At 45.6% G+C, this 26981-nt stretch overlaps 1 protein-coding gene across 3 annotated transcripts in view; it reads left to right on the top strand.

Annotated features, from left to right (window-relative positions):
• The window catches only part of EVC2 (EvC ciliary complex subunit 2), a 161911-nt gene that overhangs the window by 14421 nt on the left and 120509 nt on the right, over nucleotides 1–26981 (top strand). For all 3 annotated transcript variants that reach the window (XR_015165167.1, XM_086404830.1, XM_086404829.1), the window contains exons 4-7: nucleotides 2912–2980; nucleotides 4809–4995; nucleotides 11054–11163; nucleotides 18507–18560. Coding sequence is in view for 2 of the 3 variants with exons in the window: in XM_086404830.1 (XP_086260956.1) it covers nucleotides 2912–2980; nucleotides 4809–4995; nucleotides 11054–11163; nucleotides 18507–18560 (420 nt within the window). In the remaining variant the exon portion in view is untranslated. The remainder of the gene's footprint in view (nucleotides 1–2911; nucleotides 2981–4808; nucleotides 4996–11053; nucleotides 11164–18506; nucleotides 18561–26981) is intronic.

Below are 26981 nucleotides of genomic sequence, written 5' to 3'. Positions count from 1 at the left end.
AGTTGTGTGACAAATTATCACCAACATGGTGACTTAGAACAGTGAAATTTATTCTCTCTTTGTTCTAGAGGCAGGAAGGCCAAAGTCAGGGTGCCAGCAGAGCTGTGCTTTTACTGGAGCTTGTAGGGGAAAATCCATCCTTCTCTCTTTCAGCTTCGGGAGCTTTCCTTGGCTTGTGGCTCCATCACTCCAATCTTTATATTGTGATTCTACAGAGAAACAAAACCTGTAGGATGTGTGTATACACACACGCACACACACACACACACGTATGGGAAGGAGGGAGGGGGAGATTTATTTCAAGAAATTGCTTATGTGATTGTGGGGGCTGGCAAAGTCCACGATCCGCAAGTGTGGCCTGGAAACCCAAGAAAGAGCTGATACTCAAGTTGGAGAGGTCTCTGCACAGAATGCACATTTCCTTAGGGGAAACCTTCATCGTTTTTGTTAAGACCTCACCTGATTGGGTGAGGCCCACCCACACTATGATGGGTCATTAGCTTCCTTCAAAGTCCACTGACCTAAACGTTAGATCTCTTCTAAAAATACATTCACAGTGACGTCAGGGGGTGATTGATCAAGTATCTGGGAACCATGGCCAGCCAGCTGACACCTATCATTTACTGTCATACTCTGCTTTCACCTTCTGTGTCCTTTTCTCTGTGGGTTTGTCTTCTCTTCTGTCACTAATGAGGACACTTGTCATTGGATTTAAGACCTGGCTAAAGCCAACCCACCTAAACCCAGAATGATCTCATCTTGAGAGCTTTGGCTTAATTACATCTTCAAAGACCACTTTTCCAAATAGGGTCATTTTCCCAGGTTCTGGGCTTCAGGACGAGCTGCATCCAGCCACCATGGTGGTCATCAGCTTTCAAGTATGTGCTCCATCCCCCTCCTGTGTGTCTTTGCCCAACAAACTGTGTTTATCTGATTGTCATATGCAGGATACTGTGTGGGGATCTGAAGGCTAGAAAGCCAGATGTCTGCCCTCAAGGACTTTCTGGGGTCCTGGAACGTCAAAGCATGAGGGTGAGGTCATGGACAGAGACTCAACCAGAATCAAAGCCCTCAACAGCTCATGCTGCTGCCTGTGGTCAAAGTGTTCTCAGAACATCACTTCTGTTCTCTGCGTCTTTGTTCATTTCTATACAATAGCCAATGAGAGAGTCACACTCTGGAGGAGTGTGCCCTACGGAAGAATCATAGCATATGGAGCTATATCTATCCCTATACCTACCTATACCGATCCTATAATAGCATATGGAGCTATAACCAGCACACTGCCTGGGTAGAGTCCAAGTTTCCTACCTGTGCAGCCTTGGGCAAGTGGTTAACCTCCATGAGCCTTAGTTTCCTCATCTGTAAAATGGGAGAAATAGAATTCATGTGTGTACAGTGATGGGCATACACCTGGCACTTGGGAAAGAATAGCCATTGTTAGGATTATCGGTATCACTGAGAGCTGCCTTGGTCTTTGATTCAGAGTATGGCTCCACCCACCGCAGATGAAGGTGGACAGGGCAGACAGTGGGGATGCATGGCCTGGAGTCAAGGGGCATGTTCAAGGATGAAAATGAACAGGTATCAGCTATGTTTACAAGGAGCAATGGAGCTGGCATCCAATGGGTGAGCCCTGGCTTTCCATTGGTTTCCAGAGGAGGTGTCATGGGGCTGTGTGTGTGTGAGTCACTCAGTCGTGTCCAACTCTTTGCAACCCCTTGGACTGTAGCCCACTAAACTCCTCTATCCATGGATTTTCCAGGCAAGAATACTTGACTGGGTAGCCATTCCTTTCTCCAAGGGATCTTCCTGACCCAGGGATCAAACCCGGGTCTCCTGCTTTGCAGGCAGATTCTTTACCACTGAGCCACCAGGGAAGCCCCTCATGGGGCTGGAAGAGGCCAATCCTGGGTGGATTCTCTACCTGTTAATGAGAGATCCAGCTTGCAAGAAGCACTTCAACACACCATGGTCCATGTTCACCAGGTTCCTGCTGTGTGGCTCGCGTGCCCCACTCAGGACATGTGCGTGCTGTTCTGCTCAGTTGCTCAGCCTTGTCCGACTTTGAGACCCCATGAACTGTAACCCACCAAACTCCTCTGTCCATGGGATTCTTCAGGCAAGAATACTGGAGTGGTTGCCATTTCCTCCTCCAGAGGATCTTCCTGATCCAGGGATGAAACCTGCATCTCCTGCGTCTCCTGCATTGGCAGGCAAATTCTTTACTACTAAAAACCCTGTTGTTGGGAAAGATGGAAGGCAAAAGGAGAAGGAGGAGGCAGAGGATGAGATGGTTCAATAGAATAACTGACTCAGTCAACATGAATCTGAGCAAACTCAAGCCTGGCATGCTGCAATCCATGGGATGGCACAGAATTGGACATGACTTAGCAAGTGAACAACGACAAGGCCTAGGAAGCCAGGACATGTGAGCAATCCTTAAAGGACTTTTCCATAGCTCTGCTCACATTCCTCCTGCTAAAGCGTCAGCCCTGGTTCGCTGAGTCCCTGTGACAATGATGTCATTGACATGCACTTCAGAACAGGACATAGCCCCGTGTCATCACATGTCCACATTTTTCTTTATTCATAGATTTTAAGTTCCAGTTCTGTAAGACTTAAAGAAAAATCTTCAGGGTCAAAATGCATGACTGCAGAAGTAACCCTTCTACCCTGCCTTTTACTTGTTCATTTTTTGGCCACATCCCACAGCATGTGGGATCTTAGTTCCCGGATCAGGCATCTAGTCTGTACCCCCTGCATTGGAAGCATGGAGTCTTAACCATTGGGCCACCAGGAAAGTTCCTCTACCCTCCCGCCACTTTTAAAAGTTCATCTTGTACTTTTATTTAACATGTGTAGCATGAACTGTTTTTCATTTTCTAATAAGTTCTATATTTTATTGTAGTATGGAGACATTTCAAGAGACTTTCAAGGGACTTCTGAGAATGGAGTAATTTTTCAGAAATGTGCAGTGGTGAGTATTCATCTGTGGTTTATACTTAAAGAGAAAGTAATTGAATTTGCTGAAAATGTATATTAGTAGAGTTATGTATTTAAAGAACTGGCAAATCACGTGGCCGTCTACCCGTATCTGAACACGGGTGATGAAGTGACCCACAGGGATCTCATATTTTATATGGAAGCACCAGACTAAGATTTTTTTGGTAACAACAAAATCATTACTGAAAATCCTCTGTGATTATTTAAAATGGGAAAGAAAGCATGTATTTTCTCCCAGATTTTAACATTGGTATGATGTCAACAGTTTACAAATTTATGTAATGTCTTTTAGGTCTTTGATTCTTACTAATCTCATGAGATGACCTTCACATGATCCTTGTGTTGAGGGTCCCCGAGACCATCGTCAGGTTCAATGGTTCCCTAGAAGGACTCAGGGAACTCAGAAAAACTGCTCTACTCACAGTCACAGTTTATTACAGCAGACCGATATAGATTATAGTCAGCAAAGCCAAGAGCTCATAGGACAGAGTTCTGGGGAGACCAGGCCCGAGACACCTGGTCTTCTCCTGGTGGAACTGAAGGAGCAGCATTTAATTATTCCCAGCAGTGGTGTGTGACATCACCAGGGAAGCTCACCCAAGCCGTGGAGTCCAGGATTCTTATTGAGGATCCATCATGTAGGCATGGAGCACTCATGTCACTGACCTCAGTTACTCAGGTCACCTGAACACAGCTTTGCCCAAGGCCCTCACCATGAATCACATGGTTAGCACAGACTACCTGGGGTGGCCCAAGGCCATAAGTATAGCAAGACACTCTTTCCAGACAAGATATTCCACGGGCTTTAAGGGCCAGTCTCTCAGGAGCTGGTCCTCTCTTTGGGATAGGCGGGGTTTGGACAGTCCACCTCTGCTTAGTTAACTGTGTACTGCACAGCTCTCTTGCGGCCCAGGCCTTGGCTCTCTTGCTGCACTTCCTGGAATGCAGTTGTAGCTACCAGTTTCTCATGTGTCTTACTAGAAATGCTTCCTGCTACATGGGTGTAGTTATAAGTATGTGTGCATGCCCATGTGCACGTACATACACATACCTTCTTTCTTCCCCTTTTTACGTAGGTGACAGTACCCTATATACCAAGTTTTACAATTTGCTTTTTTCACTTATTACAATCCAGAGCTCATTCTTCTTGGGGGTGTACATGACTTCTCTCTCTTTTCTCAGCTTCTCTGTCTCTTTCAGCAGAGCTGGGGTGAAGGAAGGGCAGGAATGGTGGGAAATAGGCTTTGAGAGAGGGGGCAGGACACGGTGTCAGAGACCAGGTGGGGAGCCAAGCTGGAGACGGGCCACTGGCTCTGAATAACTGAGCTGTGCAAACACATGGGTGGGCAGAACCCGGAAGGCAACTGGCCAGGAGACAGGAGACCAGCTCAGGGCAAACTTGGAGATCAAATGACAGTCAGAGGCCCGGACTGGCTGGGGCTGAATCTTCAAAATAATGGATTAAGAAAGCGCTGCAGCTTGTTTTTCTTGGTGACCCCAAGTTGTGACAATCTCCCCACTGTAGTCTCACGCATGGATGTTTTTTCATCCAAGTTTCTCTGTGGTTTCACTGCATTTCAGGGTCCTGGTTTCTTTGAACCGGTCTGAGCAACAACTTGTCAAGTGGGAGTCAAAATTCTCCCAGGGCCTTTGAAATCAGACCTGATGAATTCTAGAACCCTCATGAGATTGTAGTCCCTTCCCTCTGCCTGCAGACCTAGTGGGTGCAGCTCGAGCTGGGGCCTTACATTGGGAAGTCGGGCTCAACAGCGAGTCTGGCCTCACTTCCCCTCCTGTCCTAGGTATCTGTGCAGAGTGAGTGGCCATTGGCCCACGTGCGACTGTTTGTGAACAACACCAGGACACCCACGGCCGCCAACCTCTCCGACCTGTTCTTACTCGACAACATCACAGGCCTCATGATCAGGGAGTCGGCTGGAAACCAGACCTCGAGAGGCTTCCAGGCTTTCAGGAAGAAGTTTCTGCAAGGTAATAGCCACGTGTACAAAGTTAAGGGTGGGGCACAATGGAGATACACACAGATGGGCACAGAGCGCAGGATGGGCAGCAGGCATCTTCTTAGACACGGAACTTGTGTTCATGCCGTTGATCCTCATGGTAGAATCTGCTGGCGGGGCATCAGAGGAGGAGACCCCTGCTCAGCGTCTGCAACCAGGAAGCTGGTTTGTCACTTAGATTGAGAGAGGTGGGATTTGGGGAAGGATTTTTAAAAATATGCATATTCAAAGTTTATTACAAACAATTTCAAATGTACACAAAGAGGTTATAGCGAACCCCACTGTATCCATCAGCCAGATGATCAAAATGACCGTCACTCAGTGAAATGAAGAGCTTGTTTGGGGGAGTGCTGGACAGACATGGGAGGGGTTTGGCATCAGCCCAGGAAGCGTGCTCTTGACGTGTTCAGCTGTATTAACGGAAGTGACTCTGCTGCTAATTAGCTCCCGTTCAAAGCGTGACACCATCACTGGTTGGCTTTCAGAGGTGTGTTTCCTGAAGTGAGCTTGTCATTGGTTAATTAAGGAGATTATTTTTCCCTTTTTTTTTAACTTTACAATATTGTATTGATTTTGCCATACATTGATCTGAATCTGCCACAGGTGTACAATTAAGGAGATTTCAAACCAATTCTGGGGGCTTCCCTGGTGGCTCCAAAGTAATGCAGGAGACACAGGTTTGATCCCTGATCCATGAAGATCCCACGTGTGCAGAGCAACTAAGCTTGTGCATCACAACTCTTTTTTTTTTTTTTTACTTTATCCTTTATATATATATATATATATATATTTTTTTTTACTTTTAATAATTTTTCTTAAAATTTATCCTGAACCCTCCTCCCTCCTCCCTCCCCATACCATCCCTCTGGGTCGTCCCAGTGCACCAGCCCCAAGCATCCAGCATCGTGCATTGAACCTGGACTGGCATCTCGTTTCATACATGACATTTCACATGTTTCAATGCCATTCTCCCAAATCTTCCCACCCTCTCCCTCTCCCACAGAGTCCATAAGACTGTTCTATACATCAGTGTCTCTTTTGCTGTCTCGTATACAGGGTTATCGTTACCATCTTTCTAAATTCCATATATATGCGTTAGTATACTGTATTGGTGTTTTTCCTTCTGGCTTACTTCACTCTGTATAATAGGCTCCAGTTTCATCCACCTCATTAGAACTGATTCAAATGTATTCTTTTTAATGGCTGAGTAATACTCCATTGTGTATATGTACCACTGCTTTCTTATCCATTCATCTGCTGATGGACATCTAGATTGCTTCCATGTCCTGGCTATTATAAACAGTGCTGCGATGAACATTGGGGTACATGTGTCTCTTTCCCTTCTGGTTTCCTCAGTGTGTATGCCCAGCAGTGGGATTGCTGGATCATAAGGCAGTTCTATTTCCAGTTTTTTAAGGAATCTCCACACTGTTCTCCATAGTGGCTGTACTAGTTTGCATTCCCACCAACAGTGTAAGAGGGTTCCCTTTTCTCCACACCCTCTCCAACATTTATTATTTGTAGACTTTTGGATCGCAGCCATTCTGACTGGTGTGAAATGGTACCTCATAGTGGTTTTGATTTGCATTTCTCTGATAATGAGTGATGTTGAGCATCTTTTCATGTGTTTGTTAGCCATCTGTATGTCTTCTTTGGAGAAATGTCTATTTAGATCTTTGTCCCATTTTTTGATTGGGTCATTTATATTTCTGGAGTTGAGCTGTAGGAGTTGCTTGTATATTTTTGAGATTAGTTGTTTGTCAGTTGCTTCATTTGCTATTATTTTCTCCCATTCTGAAGGCTGTCTTTTCACCTTGCTAATAGTTTCCTTTGTTGTGCAGAAGCTTTTAAGTTTAATTAGGTCCCATTTGTTTATTTTTGCTTTTATTTCCAATATTCTGGGAGGTGGGTCATAGAGGATCCTGCTGTGATGTATGTCAGAGAGTGTTTTGCCTATGTTCTCCTCTAGGAGTTTTATAGTTTCTGGTCTTACGTTTAGATCTTTAATCCATTTTGAGTTTATTTTTGTATATGGTGTTAGAAAGCTAGTTTCATTCTTTTACAAGTGGTTGACCAGATTTCCCAGCACCACTTGTTAAAGAGATTGTCTTTAATCCATTGTATATTCTTGCCTCCTTTGTCAAAGATAAGGTGTCCATATGTGCGTGGATTTATCTCTGGGCTTTCTATTTTGTTCCATTGATCTATATTTCTGTCTTTGTGCTAGTACCATACTGTCTTGATAACTGTGGCTTTGTAGTAGAGCCTGAAGTCAGGTAGGTTGATTCCTCCAGTTCCATTCTTCTTTCTCAAGATCGCTTTGGCTATTCGAGGTTTTTTGTATTTCCATACAAATTGTGAAATTATTTGTTCTAGCTCTGTGAAAAATACCATTGGTAGCTTGATAGGGATTGCATTGAATCTATAAATTGCTTTGGGTAGTATACTCATTTTCACTATATTGATTCTTCCAATCCATGAACATGGTATATTTCTCCATCTATTAGTGTCCTCTTTGATTTCTTTCACCAGTGTTTTATAGTTTTCTATATATAGGTCTTTAGTTTCTTTAGGTAGATATATTCCTAAGTATTTTATTCTTTCCGTTGCAATGGTGAATGGAATTGTTTCCTTAATTTCTCTTTCTGTTTTCTCATTATTAGTGTATAGGAATGCAAGGGATTTCTGTGTGTTGATTTTATATCCTGCAACTTTACTATAATCATTGATTAGTTCTAGTAATTTTCTGGTGGATTCTTTAGGGTTTTCTATGTAGAGGATCATGTCATCTGCAAACAGTGAGAGTTTTACTTCTTCTTTTCCAATCTGGATTCCTTTTATTTCTTTTTCTGCTCTGATTGCTGTGGCCAAAACTTCCAAAACTATGTTGAATAGTAATGGTGAAAGTGGGCACCCTTGTCTTGTTCCTGACTTTAGAGGAAATGCTTTCAATTTTTCCCCATTGAGGATAATGTTTGCTGTGGGTTTGTCATATATAGCTTTTATTATGTTAAGGTATGTTCCTTCTATTCCTGCTTTCTGGAGAGTTTTTATCATAAATGGGTGTTGAATTTTGTCAAAGGCTTTCTCTGCATCTATTGAGATAATCATATGGTTTTTGTTTTTCAATTTGTTAATGTGGTGTATTACATTGATTGATTTGCGGATATTGAAAAATCCTTGCATCCCTGGGATAAAGCCCACTTGGTCATGGTGTATGATCTTTTTAATGTGTTGTTGGATTCTGATTGCTAGAATTTTGTTTAGGATTTTTGCATCTATGTTCATCAGTGATATTGGCCTGTAGTTTTCTTTTTTTGTGGCATCTTTGTCAGGTTTTGGTATTAGGGTGATGGTGGCCTCATAGAATGAGTTTGGAAGTTTACCTCCCTCTGCAATTTTCTGGAAGAGTTTGAGCAGGATAGGTGTTAGCTCTTCTCTAAATTTTTGGTAGAATTCAGCTGTGAAGCCATCTGGACCTGGGCTTTTGTTTGCTGGAAGATTTTTGATTACAGTTTCAATTTCCGTGCTTGTGATGGGTCTGTTAAGGTTTTCTATTTCTTCCTGGTCGAGTTTTGGAAAGTTGTACTTTTCTAAGAATTTGTCCATTTCTTCCTCGTTGTCCATTTTATTGGCATATAATTGTTGATAATAGTCTCTTATGATCCTTTGTATTTCTGTGTTGTCTGTTGTGATCTCTCCATTTTCGTTTCTAATTTTATTGATTTGATTTTTCTCCCTTTGTTTCTTGATGAGTCTGGCTAATGGTTTGTCAATTTTATTTATCCTTTCAAAGAACCAGCTTTTGGCTTTGTTGATTTTTGCTATGGTCTCTTTTGTTTCTTTTGCATTTATTTCTGCTCTAATTTTTAAGATTTCTTTCCTTCTACTAACCCTGGGGTTCTTCATTTCTTCCTTTTCTAGTTGCTTTAGGTGTAGAGTTAGGTTATTTATTTGACTTTTTTCTTGTTTCTTGAGGTGTGCCTGTATTGCTATGAACTTTCCCCTTAGGACTGCTTTTACTGTGTCCCACAGGTTTTGGGTTGTTGTGTTTTCATTTTCATTCGTTTCACAACTCTTGAGCCCGTGCTCCAGAGCCTGGGAGCCCGGCTTCTAAAATGCATGTGCCCTAGAGCCCATCTGCCACAACAAGGGAAAGCACCGCAATGAAAAGCCCACGCACCACACCTAGAGAGTAGCCCCCACTAGCCACAACTAGAGAAAAGCTTGCACAGCAGTGAAGGCCCAGCACAGCCAAAAATAAACAAGGAATTAAAAAAAACAATAATTCTGGAATGCAGTTGTTACTCTGACTTCAGAGCTGTCAGTTTTCCTAGGAAGGTGGGACTTCTTTTATTCTGAGAAGGTGCCTTGTCTACAGATGAAGAAACTAAGGTGATGAGGAACCTGCCCAAGGCCCAGGGTTGGTAGTCAAGGCGGAGACAGACTCAGTCTGACTTCTCCATGCACCCCATACCCACGATGCTATAGTGCCTCTCACAGGCCTGGGACTCTTACTGACTTCCTTATACATGGCCCACATTGCTCATCAATGCCACCACTCTTTCTGAGTCTAGATGAAACCTCAGAATCCATCTTAACACCATACTATTGACAGAAGCTGTCAGTGGAGTTGGCCCGCCAGTAGTGACCTCTTTGCTGGCGCTGGTTTAAGCATGATGTAAGAAGCATCATGGTACGTCTCAGCTAAGTGATCTTCAATGCCTTTCTTCAATGATGTAAAAATAAATCTCCCCAGTTCTTCAGCTCGTGCTTAGAGACAGGAACGTAGGGCTGAGAGCAGAGCCCAGACTCGATCTCAGACAGAGCTCCCTTGACTTCTCGCTATTTCAGAGCTGTGTGGCCTCCAGAAATCATTGCATTTCTCTGAGCTGCAGACGTGGTATGTGTCCCCCGGACTCACAGAGTCACTGCAGAGTCTGAATGGGGCGACATGGCCTGGCACTCTGCCTGCCTCTCACTTTATCGCTCCAGTGGCCTTGTGTAGTCCATGCTCCTACCATCCCGAACTGGGCACGCTCCTCCCACAGCTCGGCATCAGCTCCTACTCTTGTGTCCCGCTGGAGGACCTTTCTCTGCTCCCTTGCCCCTCACTCACCTGCCACTCCTGCACTTCACCTGCTCGGAGCCAGGACCACACACTTCGCCCATGAACTTGCTGACTTCTGCTCTTGACACGTGCGCTCTGTACATCCCTGAATCTCAGTCCCTGCAGCTGTGAACTGTGGGTGCTCTGGCACCCACTTCTGGGAGTCCTTCTAAAGAAAAGGGAGTTCCCCACCCACAACTCCAGAGCCCATTGGTTCACCTTGGGGTGTGACCCCTCCCTATGGCAGAGGTGCCGTCTCCTAATAGCTGGCGTTTCAATCCTGGCTTCTTATTAAGGGGAGATTTGAGTCAGAAACCCCGTCTTCTAGGGAAGCTTCTCTGTGTAATTAAGCACCAACCAGCGACCATGAGATCAGAAGGGACCCTCCATGATCCCGAGTGGCCTTCTTCTCCCTCTCCCGGGTCTGGTCTGGCACGGCCTCTCTGTGCCTCGTGCTGGGCTCCCAGGACCAGGCTGCCTGGAAGTGTCAAAGTGGCAGCTAGTGTCACCCAAAAGTTAGTTCAGTAAAGACTTTTTCTTCATTGTGTGAATAGGATCAGTGGGAATAAATAGGATCCCCACCTGGATTCCAAACAAAAGAGAAAGGTTCTGTATTTCATAAGTGGATGAGCTAAATACATCCTGAGTTAGGAAGGCTGACCCGCCCAGTCCCAGGCATTTCTGGATGGGTTGGGGGTCCAGGTAAAGCTCCCTGCACCTGCTGACAGCCCTTCCGAGTGAAAGCAGAGTGGGCTCAAGAGCACGCCTGCTTGATTTACTCTCCATGCTAAAAAATGTGTGAGCTCAAAGGGGCCTTGGCTGCCGCCGTGCACTGTGGTGCCGCCGCCTTTCGACAGTGGCCGTGTCTGGGGTGTGCAGGGACACCCCTGCTAACCACACGTGCCTTCTCTCTGAACAGTTGGAGACTCCTTCTCGGTCAGCTACACAGCCTCGCTGGAGGCCAGAGACGTCGGGAGTGGAGACATCCTGCTGCTTCCTGCCCAGCTCTCCTTCCAGAGTTCGTCACCGGTATTGTCTGTGTTACTTGTGGTTTCTGTCTTGTCATTGTTTTTTTAGAAACCTCGAGCACATTATCCATGCTCTTCTTCCTTCCATCCTCCATTCATTCAGTGATGCCGAATTCTGGATTAGTGAATGGGCCCTGGAATCTCACACACTTTGCCGTGAACCAGGCTCCCTTTTAGCTTCTTGTAACCTCTATGGACCTGATTATCAAGATATGTCATGCATAGATGTTAATTTCTTTTTTTTGCCATGGTCTCATATTTATTTACACATGTCTACATAGGTTTTTTTTTCCTTTTTGAAAAATTTATTTACATAGATGTTAATTTCTCATCACCATGTCTTGTGTGTAATAAGCACTCAACCATATACTTTCTATTGATATTGGTTTGCTAGAGTTTGCTAGCAAACTCTATTGATATTGGTTTGCTGTGAAAAGGTACCACAGACCAGCTGGCTCACAAACAATAGAAATGTGTTCGTTCACAGCCCTGGAGGCTGGAAGTTCAGGTCAGGGTATGGGCAGGGTTGTCTTTCTGAGGCCTCTCTCCTTGGCTGGTAGACAGCTGTCTTCTCCCTGTGCCTCACATGGTCGTCCCTCTGTGTGTGTCTGTATCCTCGTCTCCTTATAAGGACGCTTGTCAGGTGCGATTAGAGTCCACTGTGATGGCCTTGCTTTACCTTAATCACATCTGTTAAGATTCTGGATTGTGGAAAAAGCAAGAGAGTTCCAAAAAAACATCTATTTCTGCTTTATTGACTATGCCAAAGCCTTTGACTGTGTGGATCACAATAAACTGTGGAAAATTCTGAAAGAGATGGGATACCAGACCACCTGACCTGCCTCTTGAGAAACCTATATGCAGGTCAGGAAGCAACAGTTAGAACTGGACATGGAACAACAGACTGGTTCCAAATAGGAAAAGGAGTACTTCAAGGCTGTATATTGTCACCCTGCTTATTTAACTTTCTATGCAGAGTACATCATGAGAAATGCTGGGCTGGAGGAAGCACAAGCTGGAATCAAGATTGCCGGGAGAAATATCAATCACCTCAGATATGCAGATGACACCACCCTTATGGCAGAAAGTGAAGAGGAACTAAAAAGCCTCTTGATGAGGGTGAAAGTGGAGAGTGAAAAAGTTTGCCTAAAGCTCAACATTCAGAAAATGAAGATCATGGCATCCGGTCCCATCACTTCATGGGGAATAGATGGGGAAACAGTGGAAACAGCGTCAGACTTTATTTTTCTGGGCTCCAAAATCACTGCAGATGGTGACTGCAGCCATGAAATTAAAAGACGCTTACTCCTTGGAAGGAAAGTTATGACCAACCCAGATAGCATATTCAAAAGGAGAGACATTACTTTGCCAAAAAAGATCCATCTAGTCAAGGCTATGGTTTTTCCAGTAGTCATGTATGGATGTGAGAGTTGGACTGTGAAGAAGGCTGAGCGCCGAAGAATTGATGCTTTTGAACTGTGGTGTTGGAGAAGACTGTTGAGAGTCCCTTGGACTGCAAGGAGATCCAACCAGTCCATTCTGAAGGAGATCAGCCCTGGGATTTCTTTGGAAGGAATGATGCTAAAGCTGAAACTCCAGTACTTTGGCCACCTCATGCAAAGTGTTGACTCATTGGAAAAGACTCTGATGCTGGGAGGGATTGGGGGCAGGAGGAGAAGGGGATGACAGAGGATGAGATGGCTGGATGGCATCACTGACTCGATGGACGTGAGTCTGAGTGAACTCCAGGAGTTGATGATGGACAGGGAGGCCTGGCGTGCTGCGATTCATGGGGTCGCAAAGAGTCGGACACAACTGAGCGACTGAACTGAACTGAACTGAACTGAAGGTTCTATCTCCAAATTCAGACACATTCCGAGACACTGGGGTCAGGGCTTCAGCTATAGATTTTGGGGGGACATGATTCAACCTGTAACCCCATTACCGTGAGCATTTTCATTTTCCATTCACTCTTTTGTTAATCCACGTAGGTGGTGAATGCGGTTGGTGCATTGCCCATGCTATGCGCTGTGCACCCCTGGGGCTACAGAGAAAGAGATATGTCCTTGTCCTCGTGGAGCCTGTGCTCTCGTTGTGTGTGTGTGTGTGTGTGTGTGTGTGTGTAAGTCGCTCAGTTGTGTTCTACTCTTTGCAACCCATGGACTGTAGCCCACCAGGCTCCTCTGTCCATGGAATTCTCCAGGCAAGAATACTGGAGTGTGTAGCCATTTCCTTCTCCAGCGGGTCTTCCCAGCCCAGGGATCGAACCTGGATCTGCTGCATTGCAGTTACTCTGGTCATTTTGTTCAGACTGCAGCCCCTGGAGGAAGTACTTTTCATAACAGATGTGGAAAACGAGGCTCCAGCGTGACTACTCCAGGTCACATGGCAAAACCAAAATCGACCTCACAGCTGCTAGCTCCTTCCATCCAAGGCTGAGAGGCCTGTGTGCGGTGTTTCTGCTGCAGTAAGAAAACTAATCCTGGATAAAATTAAATAAAATGAAAGATTCCATAAAGGTAAGGACCAGATATGAGAAAGCCATATGAAACTGTCAGAAAAGACGAATGTCTCAGAAAACAATTAAGTGCAAAGTCAAGAACGAGAACAGAGAAGGATGAAAAAAAGGAAATAAAAGGCCCAGAAAAAAATACCATCTGAATTTCAAAGGACAGGAAACCAAATATGCTAAAGTCAAAATTTAAGATAAAGGCAACAGTCAGAAACCCACAGTGAGAAACTCAGAAACCCAATGAAATTAAAAGCTCCCTGTGTAGGGTCATTAGGACTTTAGACCAAGGCAGCTTCACACCTCCCAGGAGAGCCTGGGGAGGCTGGGGGGATATTAGGAGGCGTGGAGTCGGGGCTCCCTGGCTGTCACCCCCTAATGGGTCCTGTCCATTGCTTTGCTTGGTGCTTGTGTGTGTTGTACCAACACTATCACCCTGGTAACCCTCCGTCCTCCCACTAGAATGTTGCTCCTTGAGACCCCATTGGTCTTATTCCCAATCTGTATTCTTGGTGTCAAAAATAGAGCCCTGCACACAGTAGGTGCTCAGTAATTGCTCGCTGAGTGAGTGCATGAATAGATCACTGAACTAATGATTCTTGGGCAGGTGTGTGGTTTTTTTTCTTTTTTAACTTCTCTGAGCCTTTGGTTTCTCATCAATAAAAAGGAAGACTGTTCTATGTCTCCAGTCTCTTGGGATAAAAGCGATGATTTTATATTTGCATGTGGCTTTCAGGTTCCTTTCCCTTCCAAGCCTTCAAGAGCTCTCTCTCTGGGCAGTTTTATGGACAGAGTGGAGATTCTAGAGCTCCAGACTTCATAGTGTGTGTTCTAGGCTCCTACCTGCTTGCATTAGACTGTCAGCATTGCCTTTCTTAGACCTGCCTTAGAAAAGTTTCCTAGAAAGCTCGGTGTTTGTTGAGCGCATAAGGGCTGGATAAGGCTCCTATGCCTTGTTCTCTAATTGATTCACCCAGTTGGACTTCAGAGTTTCTTTGGGTGACTCCTGGGCCTTCCTCTAGGATGGAGAGAAGGTCCAGTGTATTTGGAATTGAAAACGATCCAAGTCTGAGGGAAAATCTTGTCAACTCCACACAAGAACATTGGTCTGCTCTGCTTGTCGGCTGTAGAGAGGCTCACACTACAGATGGGAGAATAAAGGAATTATTTAAAAATGCAGGTACCCAATGGGGTGAAATCCTTCATGTTGGCGTGGACTTGGTGTCTGGTACTTCACAGGCTGAAATGCTGCCCTCGCTATGTTTTTAGAATGGTTCAGTGTTTCTGAGCTTAAGTTTTCCCAGTTGAGAAATGAGGGGTGGGGGTCAAAAGATTCCCTTCAAACTCATCTCTTCCAGTTCTGACATTTTAAAATGGTATGAAAGCAATAAAAATAGTTACCACTTTCTAATCCTCACCATAGGAGGGAGGTACTGTCAGAAATGCACTGTGTTTGAGTCTGGAAACTACCTTCTCCAGCTCACATACAGGTATACACACAGGTACACACACAGGAATACACACAGGTATACACACAGGTACACACACAGGTATACACACAGGAATACACACAGGTATACACACAGGAATACACACAGGTATACACACAGGAATACACACAGGTATACACACAGGTACACAGGTATACACACAGGAATACACACAGGTATACACACAGGAATACACACAGGAATACACACAGGTACACACACAGGAATACACACAGGTACACACACAGGAATACACACAGGTATACACACAGGTACACACACAGGTATACACACAGGAATACACACAGGTATACACACAGGTACACACACAGGAATACACACAGGTATACACACAGGAATACACACAGGTATACACACAGGTACACACACAGGAATACACACAGGTATACACACAGGAATACACACAGGTATACACACAGGTATACACACAGGAATACACACAGGTATACACACAGGAATACACACAGTTATACACACAGGTATACACATGTGCACATAGATACAGACACATGCACCTCAACTTCATACAAGGGTACATGAGACAGGACAGAGATGCAGCAGAAGTCAAGAGGGAAGAATTTAGAACATTCATCTCCAGTTCCTTACCGTATATTGTGTAAACATCCCACCCACCTTGTAAAACCATCACTGGATCTCACGTGGTCTGTGTTTCCCGGCTTCAGGCTGTGCTCTAAAACATGTTTCTTAAGCCTTGAAGTTTATATGGTGGATGTAGGCTGATGGTTTCTGTTTTGCAAAGAGATGGAGATAGGCTGCGCAGCACACTTTCAGCCCCTCTCTGTTTAGACCTTGGGTGTCAAGAAACAGCAAGGAGGGACCCAGAGGGAGAAGAGAGAGAGGAAGCCAGCCTTCGAACCCACTAGTTCAGAAGACCCTGAAACCCACAAGACACCACAAATACTCTGCAGCACATACAATTCAGGAACAGAAGGGCCAAGTGATTGCTTCAGAGGTGTCTCTTCTTTAAAGACACGTGTGTGTGTTTTAATTTCCATTGTTCTTCAGTTGCTAAGTTTGTCTCTGACTCTTTACGACCCCATGGACTGCAGCATGCCAGGCTTCCCTGTCCACTGTCTTCCGGAGTTTGCTCAGATTCATGTCCGTTGAGTCGGTGATGCTGTCTAACCAATGAGTCAGCTGTTTGCATCAGATGACCCAAGTATTAGAGCTTCAGCATCAGTCCTTCCAAAGAATATCCAGTGTTCATTTCCTTTAGGATTGACTGGTTTGATCTCGTTGCAGTCCAAGGGACTCTCAAGAATCTTCTCTGGCACCACCATTTGAAGGCATCAATTCTGGATGCTCAGCCTTCTTTATGGTCCAATTCTCACATCCATTTCCCTCCTTAAAACATCAGCTTGTCCACCTGGCCTGTGATGGGTTTGGGATGCCCCAGCGCTCCCAGTGTAGCTGCCGTAACGACTGTAGGACATGGATCAGGGGGTTTCCTGCTTCGGGTGGACCATCGCTCAGGTCAGGGGAAAATGCCTCTAGAGTGGCCATGATAGAATTAAGCAGGGGTTGCCTAGCTCACTCTGGCTCCAAGTCTCCAGGCCAGGTTATCTACGATGATACAGCAACCACCATCACCACCTGCTACACCCAACAGCATTCATACTTTCATAGCACTCTTCCTTATGGGCCAGGCACTCTTCTGATTCATCCTCACAGCCAGCCTATGAGAGGAATAAAATCCCCCCTGTACAGATGAGGAAACTGAGGCACAGAGAGGTCAGTACCTTGTCCAAAGCCAGAGTGCTGGAGAACGATGAAGCCCAGCATGAACCTGCATAATCTGCTTCCTTCCACTCCTCTGCATTGCCTTTCAGTTGCAAGATATTCTACCTCCAACCCCAGAAAGAAGCATGTTCTCATGTTGGGTCTCCTCAGATACCACGAGATTGGACAGATAGCAGAGTACATCATGAGAAATGCTGGACTGGATGAAGCATAAGCTGGAATCAAGATTGCTGGGAGAAATATCAATAACCTCAGATATGCAGATGATACCACCCTTATGGCAGAAAATGAAGAGGAACTCAAAAGCCTCTTGATGAAGGTGAAAGTGGAGAGTGAAAAAGTTGGCTTAAAGCTCAACATTCAGAAAATGAAGATCATGGCATCTGATCCCACCACTTCATGGGAAATAGATGGGGAAACAGTGTCAGACTTTATTTTTCTGGGCTCCAAAATCACTACAGATGGTGACTGCAGCCATGAAATTAAAAGACGCTTACTCCTTGGAAGGAAAGTTATGACCAACCTAGATAGCATATTCAAAAGCAGAGACATGACTTTGCCAACAAAGGTCCATCTAGTCAAGGCTATGGTTTTTCCTCTGATCATGTATGGATGTGAGAGTTGGACTATAAAGAAAGCTGAGTGCCAAAGAGTTGATGTTTTTGAACTGTGGTGTTGGAGAAGACTCTTGAGAGGCCCTTGGACTGCAAGGAGATCCAACCAGTCCATCCTAAAGGAGATCAGTTCTGGGTGATCATTGGAAGGACTGATGTTGAAGCTGAAACTCCAATACTTTGGCCACCTGATGCGAAGAGATGACTCATTTGAAAAGACCCTGATGCTGGGAAGGATTGAGGGCAGGAGGCGAAGGGGACAACAGAGGATGAGATGGTTGGATGGCATCACTGACTCAATGGACATGGGTTTGGGTGGACTCCGGGAGTTGGTGATGGACAAGGGAGGCCTGGTGTGCTGTGATTCATGGGGTCACAAAGAGTCAGACATGACTGAGCGACTGAACTGAACTGAACTGGACAGATAGCAGTCATAACGCTCACCTTTCATTCCCTATGTTTTCTAAGCAGAGGAGTATTAGAAAGTATGGGAGTGGATGTTTAGGGTGTTGGGGCTTGGGGGGTCGAGAGCACTGGAATGAAAGGGGATCTCACTGACGTCAGAGCCTGCAGTTCTCTCCTCCTTCCTGAAGGGGGCAGACCAGACCTTGGAGGGGGAGGGTAGTTGCTCAAGGTCATTCCTTTCCCCTGACCTCACCCCCCTCCAAGTGTTTCACACCCTGGTAAGATGCCTGTGTTTCCCTGGCCGTTAGGGGAACTGGTGTCTGGATTTCACACATGCCTCCGGGAGAGGAGGCATGAGGGTTCTACAGACCTTTTCCCCTGGAGTGACTTTAAGACCACCACCAGCTCTGACCACCCCCAACCCCCGACAGTCAAGAACCCACTGTAGCTCCAGGTGGGTGGATCGGAAACAGACCACTTGTTACCCGGTGTCTCAGATGCCAAAACCGGTTGACTGAACTGCTTTCTTTATGCTTTTTTCTAGAACAGAACCCAGCTAAAAGCCCCCTTCACCATAACAGCAGAAGAAAAGATCACGGTAAGAGAAAACTTTGACCGGGAAACCCACATTACACCCCCACTGTGTCTCTTTCTGTCTGTGGTTTGTGGTCTTTTGCTGTCCTCAGAGGCCGGGGAGGGGCCCACCACTGACCTTAGCCTCCTAGACCCGAGCGGAGGCTGGGGGCTCCCTGAGGTCTGGGATTCCCCAGTGTGGCCTGGGGGCTGTCTCGCTGGTTTTCTGAATACCCCCTTCATCTGGGCGAGATGGATTGGTCACTGCCTGGGACCAGCTTGAGGCCTCACCCACCCATCTGTACATCTGTTCAGCGGGCTGGTACCTGCCTTTTGGTGTTTGCCCGTGGCCAGTGGGTGGTCCGTGTTTTGTCTTCCCAGAGCTTAGAGACCTGCTTCTGCGGTCCATCAGGAACACTTCTCCCTTTTTCTTCATCATCTGCTCACCCGCAGCTCATGCATCCATTCATTCATGTGTTCATCAAGTGTTTATTTATCATATAAACACGGTCCACATTTCTTCAACCCCCAGTGTACGCATACTAAGTTGCTTTGGTTACGTCTGACTCTTTGTGACCTTATGGAGCGTTAGCCCACCAGGCTCCTCTGTCCATGGGATTCTCCAGGCAATAATACTGGAGCAGTTGCTATGCCCTCCGCCAGGGGCTCTTCAAGACCCAGGGAACCAACTCACGTCTCTTGTGCCTCCTGCATTGACAGGTGGATTCTTTACCACTGATGCCACCTGGGAAGCCTCCCAGTAATTGCCAGGCCAAGGAGTTTACATTTGCTGAATCATGACATCTTCACTACAATCTTGGGGGATAGATCGAACTTTTAAATTGCCTCCATTTCTTATATGGGGAAACTGCGGCATGCCCAGGTCAAGGCATTTGCCTAAGGTCACATGACCATGTGTCAGGGCTCCCAAGACCACCCCCAGGTTCAGGGTTTCCCTAGGAGGACCCAAAGCACTGCACACATTGTCGTACTCAGGCTGATGTTGATAGAGAAGGGTGCAGAGCAGAATCAGCAAAGGAAACAGACGTGTGGGACAGGCTCTGGAGATACCAAGTACAGGCTTCCCAGGCTCTCTCCCAGTGGAGACACGCAGGGCATGCTGAATTCCTCCAGCACGGAGTTGTGACATCACATGTGAACTGCTGTCCATCAGGGAAGTCATTAGAGACCCAGTGCCTGGCACCTCCCAGCAGGACAGTGTGTGTTGAGTGTAAATCACACCATATGCACAGCAGTTTAGGCCGTGAGCCCCACTTATCAGGGGATGGTGGGAACCCTCTAAAATCCGGGTTCCCAGACACCAGCCATGGCCCAGCATCTGGAGCAGGCCTCCCAGAGGATGGAAGCCTCAGGCCCACTGCATGAGTGCCTTTCTGCACAGCTGGTGTTAGAACGGGATTTAAACCCAGGCCCTTTGGCTCCAGAGCCCTGCTGTTGGACAGTGGACCACACTGCCTCCTAGCAAGCTGAATTCCTACACAGAAGAGGCAGGAACAAAACCCGAGGCAGGCACACAGGTGTAGACAGTCCTCCTGGCTGGTCCGTGCGTCCCCCACTGTGCCCTACGTTGTGGGTGGCCCTCAACAGGTAAAGATCCCTGATTGGGCTGATTGTCATCATTGCCTGTGATTGCCCCTCAGTGGAGGAGGTAGCTGATGGTTGTGTGATTGCAAGAAAGGTCAGAGAACATTCATTTAATCAATATTTATAAGCCCTTCCTCCATGGCCTGATAGCTCAGTTAGTAAAGAATCTGCCTGCAATGCAGGAGATCCCAGTTCAATTCCTGGGTCAGGAAGATCCACTGGAGAAGGGATAGGCTACCCACTCCAGTATTCTTGGCTTCCCTGGTGGCTTAGCTGGTAAAGAATCCACCTGCAATTCAGGAGACCCTGGTTCAATCCCTTGGTTGGGAAGATCCTCCGGAGAAGGGAAACGCTACCCACTGCAGTATTCTGACCTGGAAAATTCCATGGACTGTATAGTCCATGGGGTCGCAAAGAGTCAGACACGACTGAGCTACTTTCACTTCACCTCCATGGCCCAGACCCTCTCATGAGGATGGAGACGCATCATATCCAGGTCTTCAGGGCTGCCTCTGGCTCACGCATTGCCTTCAGGAGAAGCAGGAATAGGTGGCCCCCCCAGGCTGCAGACAGCAGGGGTCTGGAGCCAAAGCGCCCAGGTTCAAATCCTGTTCTAATACCAGCTGTGCAGAAGGGCATTCACACACAGGCCTGAGACTTCTGTCCTCTGGGAATTCTGCTTCAGATGCCTGTTCAAGATCCATGGGTGCAAGGCTAGGCGGTGGAGCAGTGGGTTGGATTTCAGCCCCACTGGTCCCTGGGCCAGGTAACCTCTGCCTGTGGACCATGTTCATGAAGGTCATTATCAAGTGGAGAGATGAGACGTGTCAGTGATGGCTCTATAGTGCTGTGGGGAAAATAAGCTTTTACACCAGAAGCCTGACTCTGAATCCCTGTTCCCCCACTGATTGTATGTGACACTGGGCACACTACTTACCTCCCTGGACTTCAGTATCCTAGTTGTAAAATAAGAATAATAACAATACCTGCTTTATAGGGTGATAACCTAGATAGCATATTGAAAAGTAGAGACATTACTTTGCCAACAGAGGTCCGTCTAGTCAAGGCTATTATGGTTTTTCCAGTGGTCATGTATGGATGTGAGAGTTGGACTGTGAAGAAAGCTGAGCGCCGAAGAATTGATGCTTTTGAACTGTGGTGTTGGAGAGGACTCTTGAGAGTCCCTTGGACTGCAAGGAGATCCAACCAGTCCATTCTGAAGGAGATCAACCCTGGGATTTCTTTGGAAGGAATGATGCTAAAGCTGAAACTCCAGTACTTTGGCCACCTCATGCAAAGTGTTGACTCATTGGAAAAGACTCTGATGCTGGGAGGGATTGGGGGCAGGAGGAGAAGGGGACGACAGAGGATGAGATGGCTGGATGGCATCATTGAGTCGATGGACGTGAGTCTGAGTGAACTCCAGGAGTTGGTGATGGACCAGAAGGCCTGGCGTGCTGTGATTCATGGGGTCACAAAGAGTCGGACATGACTGAGCGACTGAACTGAACTGAACTGAACCACAGTAAATGAATTGAGTCAGGCAAAGTACTGAGCACAGTGCCTGGCATTCTCTAAGTGCTCAATAAGCCTCATCAATGTTATGAAACATGTAAACAATGCTGTTGTGCAACTGTTTTGGATTAACTGTGTGTATCAGAGTCGCAAGCTCAATTTCCATGAGATTCACACCAGTGCTGCAAATGTGTGAGTCAGGCCTATGGAAGATTCAAAGGTGTAGTGGAGTCTGCAGCAGCCTGGAGATTCAGACTGCCCATCACCCACTATCTGTCCCCCGATTTTGCAACATTAAACAAGAGGAAAAAAGCCAAACAGTGTACATCAGCTGTGACTGAATTTGTGAGGTTGTAACCTGACATATAGATCATAGATCAAGTGGTACTGACAAGGTGCAGGGGAGCTGAGTGGACTCGGTGGATCACAGGCCTCTTGGAAGAGGTAAGAGTTCAGTTGGAGCTTAAAGAAAAGGCTTAACTAAAGATGGAGGAGAGGTTTCTAAAATATGCAGCTGAAGATCTGACATCAAGGTTAAGCTTGTTTTGACTGTGGGTTGGATGTGAACCAAGATTTACTGGGTGCAAGCACAGTGCAGAGTCAGACACGACTGAGCAACTAGCACACACACACAAGCAGTGCCTGGCATCATGAGGGTACACGTAATGGCCCTTGCCAGGTAAAGTGTGTGAGCCGCCAGGTTGGCTTGGGCACCTGCGAAGGTAATGTCATTATACTAGGAACATGTGTTGATGAACGGGAGAGCTTGGCAGTGAGGTATAAGCTCCTCTGACATTTTCATCAAGCAGGTAAAACAATTTTGGATTGGCCAAAAAGTCTGAACTAACATTTTGGCCAACCCAATACAAAGTAAAGACATTATGTAACCCGTTATGTAAACTGGGATCTGCAACACTTGGAAGAGACCCCGTTACTTCCTTAATTTTTTATTAATTTCTTGAGGGTGAAACTGACATCTGTCAGACAAGGCCCCAGGAAGTCCTCTCTGCCTCCTGGATGAAAGAGAGGAAAAAATCACTCCACCCTGTGCTGGACATTGAGTGCAGGTGTTCTTTTTTTTAAAAAAAATTTGTTGGAGTATATTTGATTCACAGTGCTGTGTTAATTTCTGTTGTACAGCAAAGTGACTCAGTTATACATATATATTCTTTTTCATATTTTTTCCATTATGTTTATCACTGGATATTGAATATAGTTCCCTGTGCTCTATAGTAGGACCTTGTTTATCCATCCTGTATATAATAGTTGCGTGGAGGTGTTCTGATTCACTCCAGCTTCTCATAGTAAAGCTGGGCATCCTGCCAGGCACCGGGAGAATAAGTCACCGTATTTTACTCGAAGGATCTGGATCTAATCAAGAGTGAGACATTTAAACCAATTGGTATGTCATCCAAATTCATTTCGAGTGTAATTCCTGTAAGAATAATAGTGGAATTGGGAGGAGGAATGTGATCAAATCAATCAAAGTTTCATCTGAAAGTATAAATTTATGAGGCTAGATGAAAAATTGTTGAAATGAAGAATAACATGGGAAGATTTGCCATATTGGATATGAAAAATTAGAAAGCTGTGTTAATACTATATGCAGGTCTTGCAAGAGAAACTAGACCAGTGGATCAAAATAGAGTACCTACACATACGTGTATCTGATAAAATGATATTTCAACTCAATGGGGAGAGAATGTTTCATTTATTAATTTGGGGAGCAATTGACTGGATCTTCTGGAAGAAAAATGAAGATGAACTCCCTCAATAGATATAAATCTAAATAGATGAAATAGTTTGTAAAAAGTAAATCCTGGTTAATATGCTATGGGGGAAAAAAACATCAAGGAAAATCATCAATATTGTCACTCTGCTTATTTAACTTATATTCAGAGTACATCATGTGAAATGCTGGGCTGGATGAAGCACAAGCTGGAATCAAGATGGCAGGGAGAGATGTCAACAACCTCAGATATGTAGATGATACCACCCTTATGGCAGAAAGTGAACAGGGACTAAAGAGCCTCTTGATGAAAGTGTGAAAGTGAAGGAGAGTAAAAAAGATGACTTAAAACTCAACATTCAAAAAACGAAGATTATGGTATCCAGTGCCATCATTTCGTGGCCAATAGATGGGGAAACAGTGGAAACAATGAGAGACTTTATTTTCTTGGGCTCCAAAACCACTGCAGATGGTGACTGCAGCCATGAAATTAAAAGACAGTTGCTCTGTGAAAGAAAAGCTATGACCAACCTAGACAGCATATTAAAAAGCAGAGACATTACTTTACCCACAAAGGTCCATCTAGTCAAAGCTATGGTTTTTCCAGTAGTCATGTATGGATGTGAGAGTTGGACTATAAAGAAAGCTGAGCTTTTGAACTGTGGTGTTGGAGAAGACTCTTGAGAGTCCCTTGGACTGCAAGGAGATCCAACCAGTCCATCCTAAAGGAGATCAGTCCTTAATATTCATTGGAAGGACTGATCTGAACCTGAGGCTCTGATACTTTGGCCATCTCTGCGAAGAGCTGACTCACTGAAAAAGACCCTGATGCTGGGAAAGATCGAAGGCAAAAGGAAAAGAGGACGACGGGATGAGATGGTTAGATAGCAACTCAATGGACATGAGTTTGAGCAAACTCTGGGAGATAGTGAAAGACAGGGGAGCCTGATGTACTGCAGTCCTTGGAAAAGTAGGATAGGACTGAGTGACTGAACAACAACAGCAATGTCTTTATGATGTATTGTTCTTGTTCAGTCACTCAGTCATGTCCGACTGAACATATGAGTTAAATAAGCAGGCTGACAATATACAGCCTTGCCATTTCCTACTCCAGCTTTTTATGATATATAAAGAGCTCCTATTAGTTTATAAGATAAAGAATAGCCTCTGTAAGTAGCTATGTATGATATGAGAATTTCTCAAATACAAGGATTTACAATATGTACCTTTTAGCACAGTGGAGGGAACTTGTACCTCTTCTGGCAAAATCATGTGAATTTGGGTTTCATTCAGAGGGCTTCCCAGGTGGTGCCAGTGATAAAGAACCTGTCTGCCGATGCAGGAGACACTAGAGACACAAGTTCGATCCTTGGGTCAGGAAGATCCCCTGGAGTAGGAAATGGCAACCCACTCCAATATTCTTGCCTGGAAAATCCCATAGGCAGGTGAGCCTGGTGGGTTACAGACCATCGGGTTGCAAAGAGTCGGACACGACTAAGCGTATATGCACACACACACACACACACACACAAACACAGAAGGCTGGGGGCATGCAGTGACATTTCATCACATCTGCCTTCTCCATGTTACATCTTGTTTGAATGACTACCCCAGCCTCCTGCCTGTCCAGTCCTGCTCTCCTGAAACACCAGCCTGCTCACTTTCTATTCTGGAGGGGCTCCCCACTACCTGCTGATAAAGCCCAGTTCCCTTAGGTGGTATTCAGGCTCCATCAAAAATGGTGACCTCTGCTATATCCCAGTGCCATGGGGTTCCTGTGTTTCCCACTTCACTCTGGTTTTACATATGCTGATCTTTTCATTCCCGTCTTCTGGGTAGCTGGCATACATCCTATGGGAACCCTGACCAATTTTCTCCACCTCCGTCATTCCTTCACATCTCCCAAGCATGCTGGTGGCACCCCTCGCTGGGATCCAGTGGCATTGGGCATCCGATAAACCTTGTCACGCTGTGACTTTGAGATTATTCTCCTTGTTGGCACTTAATACATTTTTATTGACATCACAGTAGAATTTTTGCCCAGGGAGAGACTTTAAAGATTACCTAGTTTTACTTCCTCATTTGAAAATAAAAAAACTCCTAGGTCCTGAGATGCTCTGGGAACTGGCCAAGGTCCTGGAGCTTGATGACAAACATTGAGGAATGGAATCATGCTCTGTGGTTCTGCAATCCAAGCCTCATTCACTAGATTTGTAACTTAACAGCTCTGTTAGTGTGTGTGATTATCTCTGTCTGTGGTTACCTGCAAGCTCTGGCTCCTGCCAGAATTGTGAGAGTTTCTGCCCTTAGAGCTGCCCCTCAAGGGCTGTGGGCCAACAGCCCTCTGCTTCCTCAAGCAGTAGAAGGATCTTAGTGAAATTACTCCTAAAATCTCTTCTAGGAAAATCAATATGGTCTCCCTTTCAGAACCTTTCTGGTTTGGGGGGGGGGGGAATGGGATTTAATGTATGTCCATTGTGGACATTTTAAAGAAACCACCACTCTACACGCACACACACACACAGAGAAAGAGAGACAGACACGGAGAAAATTAGAAGAATCACCCGCTAGCCTTGTCGCTAGAGATAACCATTGTTAACATGGTGGTTTCTTGCTTTCCCCAAGCCTATGAATGCATTTCTTACATAATTGAAGTCAAACTGTATAAATAATTTTTCCTCATGGTCGTGTAACTTTTTATTGGATTTTAAGCATTTAAAGCATTTCTTTTGAAAGTCTTTTTTTGGTCTGGCATTGCTCTTCATAAATAACAGTGGTGAAACTCATCAAAGGAATCTGTTACCAGCTAATATGTGATTAAAGAGGTGGTAATAACAGATGATTCTTTTCCAGAGATGAGAAGGAAAGTTAGTGGGGACGCTGGGGTTGGGGAGGCTGGGGTCACTGAGCCACCTCCTTTTCTTTATTCTTAGATAATGAAGTTTAAGATAAATAGGCTGTTTGAAATCTGTGCTTCAAATGATTAGTGGAATTTGTCTGCAAGATTTTTGCCCTTATTTTACAGATGTGGAAACTGCAGTTTAGGGTGGGGGAGGCTCAGGGTCCCCCCCGTGTGGTGGGGGCAGAACTGAGAGCTGAACCCCCAATTAGGGCCTCAGTTCAGTCGCTCAGTCGTGTCCGACTCTTTGCGACTCCATGGACTGCAGCAGGCCAGGCCTCCCTGTCCATCACCAACTCCCGGAGTTTACTCAAACTCATGTCTATTGAGTTGGTGATGCCGTCTGACCATCTCATCCTCTGTCGTCCCCTCTCCTCCCGCCTTCCACCTTTCTCAGCAATTGTGGTCTAGGTCCGTGGTATTATGAGTACGTTCTGCTGCTTCTCACAGCCTTGTTTCTGGTCCTCATCATTTCTCCCTGGACTGTGGCATCCAGGTGTGCTTTCCTCCAGGCTGAAGCCACACAGTAGCCAGATTTCTATTTCTAAAACACTGATCTGACCATGTTACTTCCTGACTTAAAACCCTGCCGTGATCTCCCATAAGCCCATAGAGTGATGTCGCATGTTGCTAACCCACTGTGTTGGAACTGGGCTGTGTCTCTTGCCACGTGCAGGTCCTGCTTATGCCCTTCTGTC

This window comes from Bos grunniens, chromosome 6, assembly GCF_055505025.1.
Source record: "Bos grunniens cultivar Pamir isolate PY7600 chromosome 6, Bosgru_T2T1.0, whole genome shotgun sequence".
Classification (NCBI taxonomy): Eukaryota; Metazoa; Chordata; class Mammalia; order Artiodactyla; family Bovidae; genus Bos; species Bos grunniens.
This window is presented reverse-complemented; position numbering and strand designations above follow the sequence as displayed.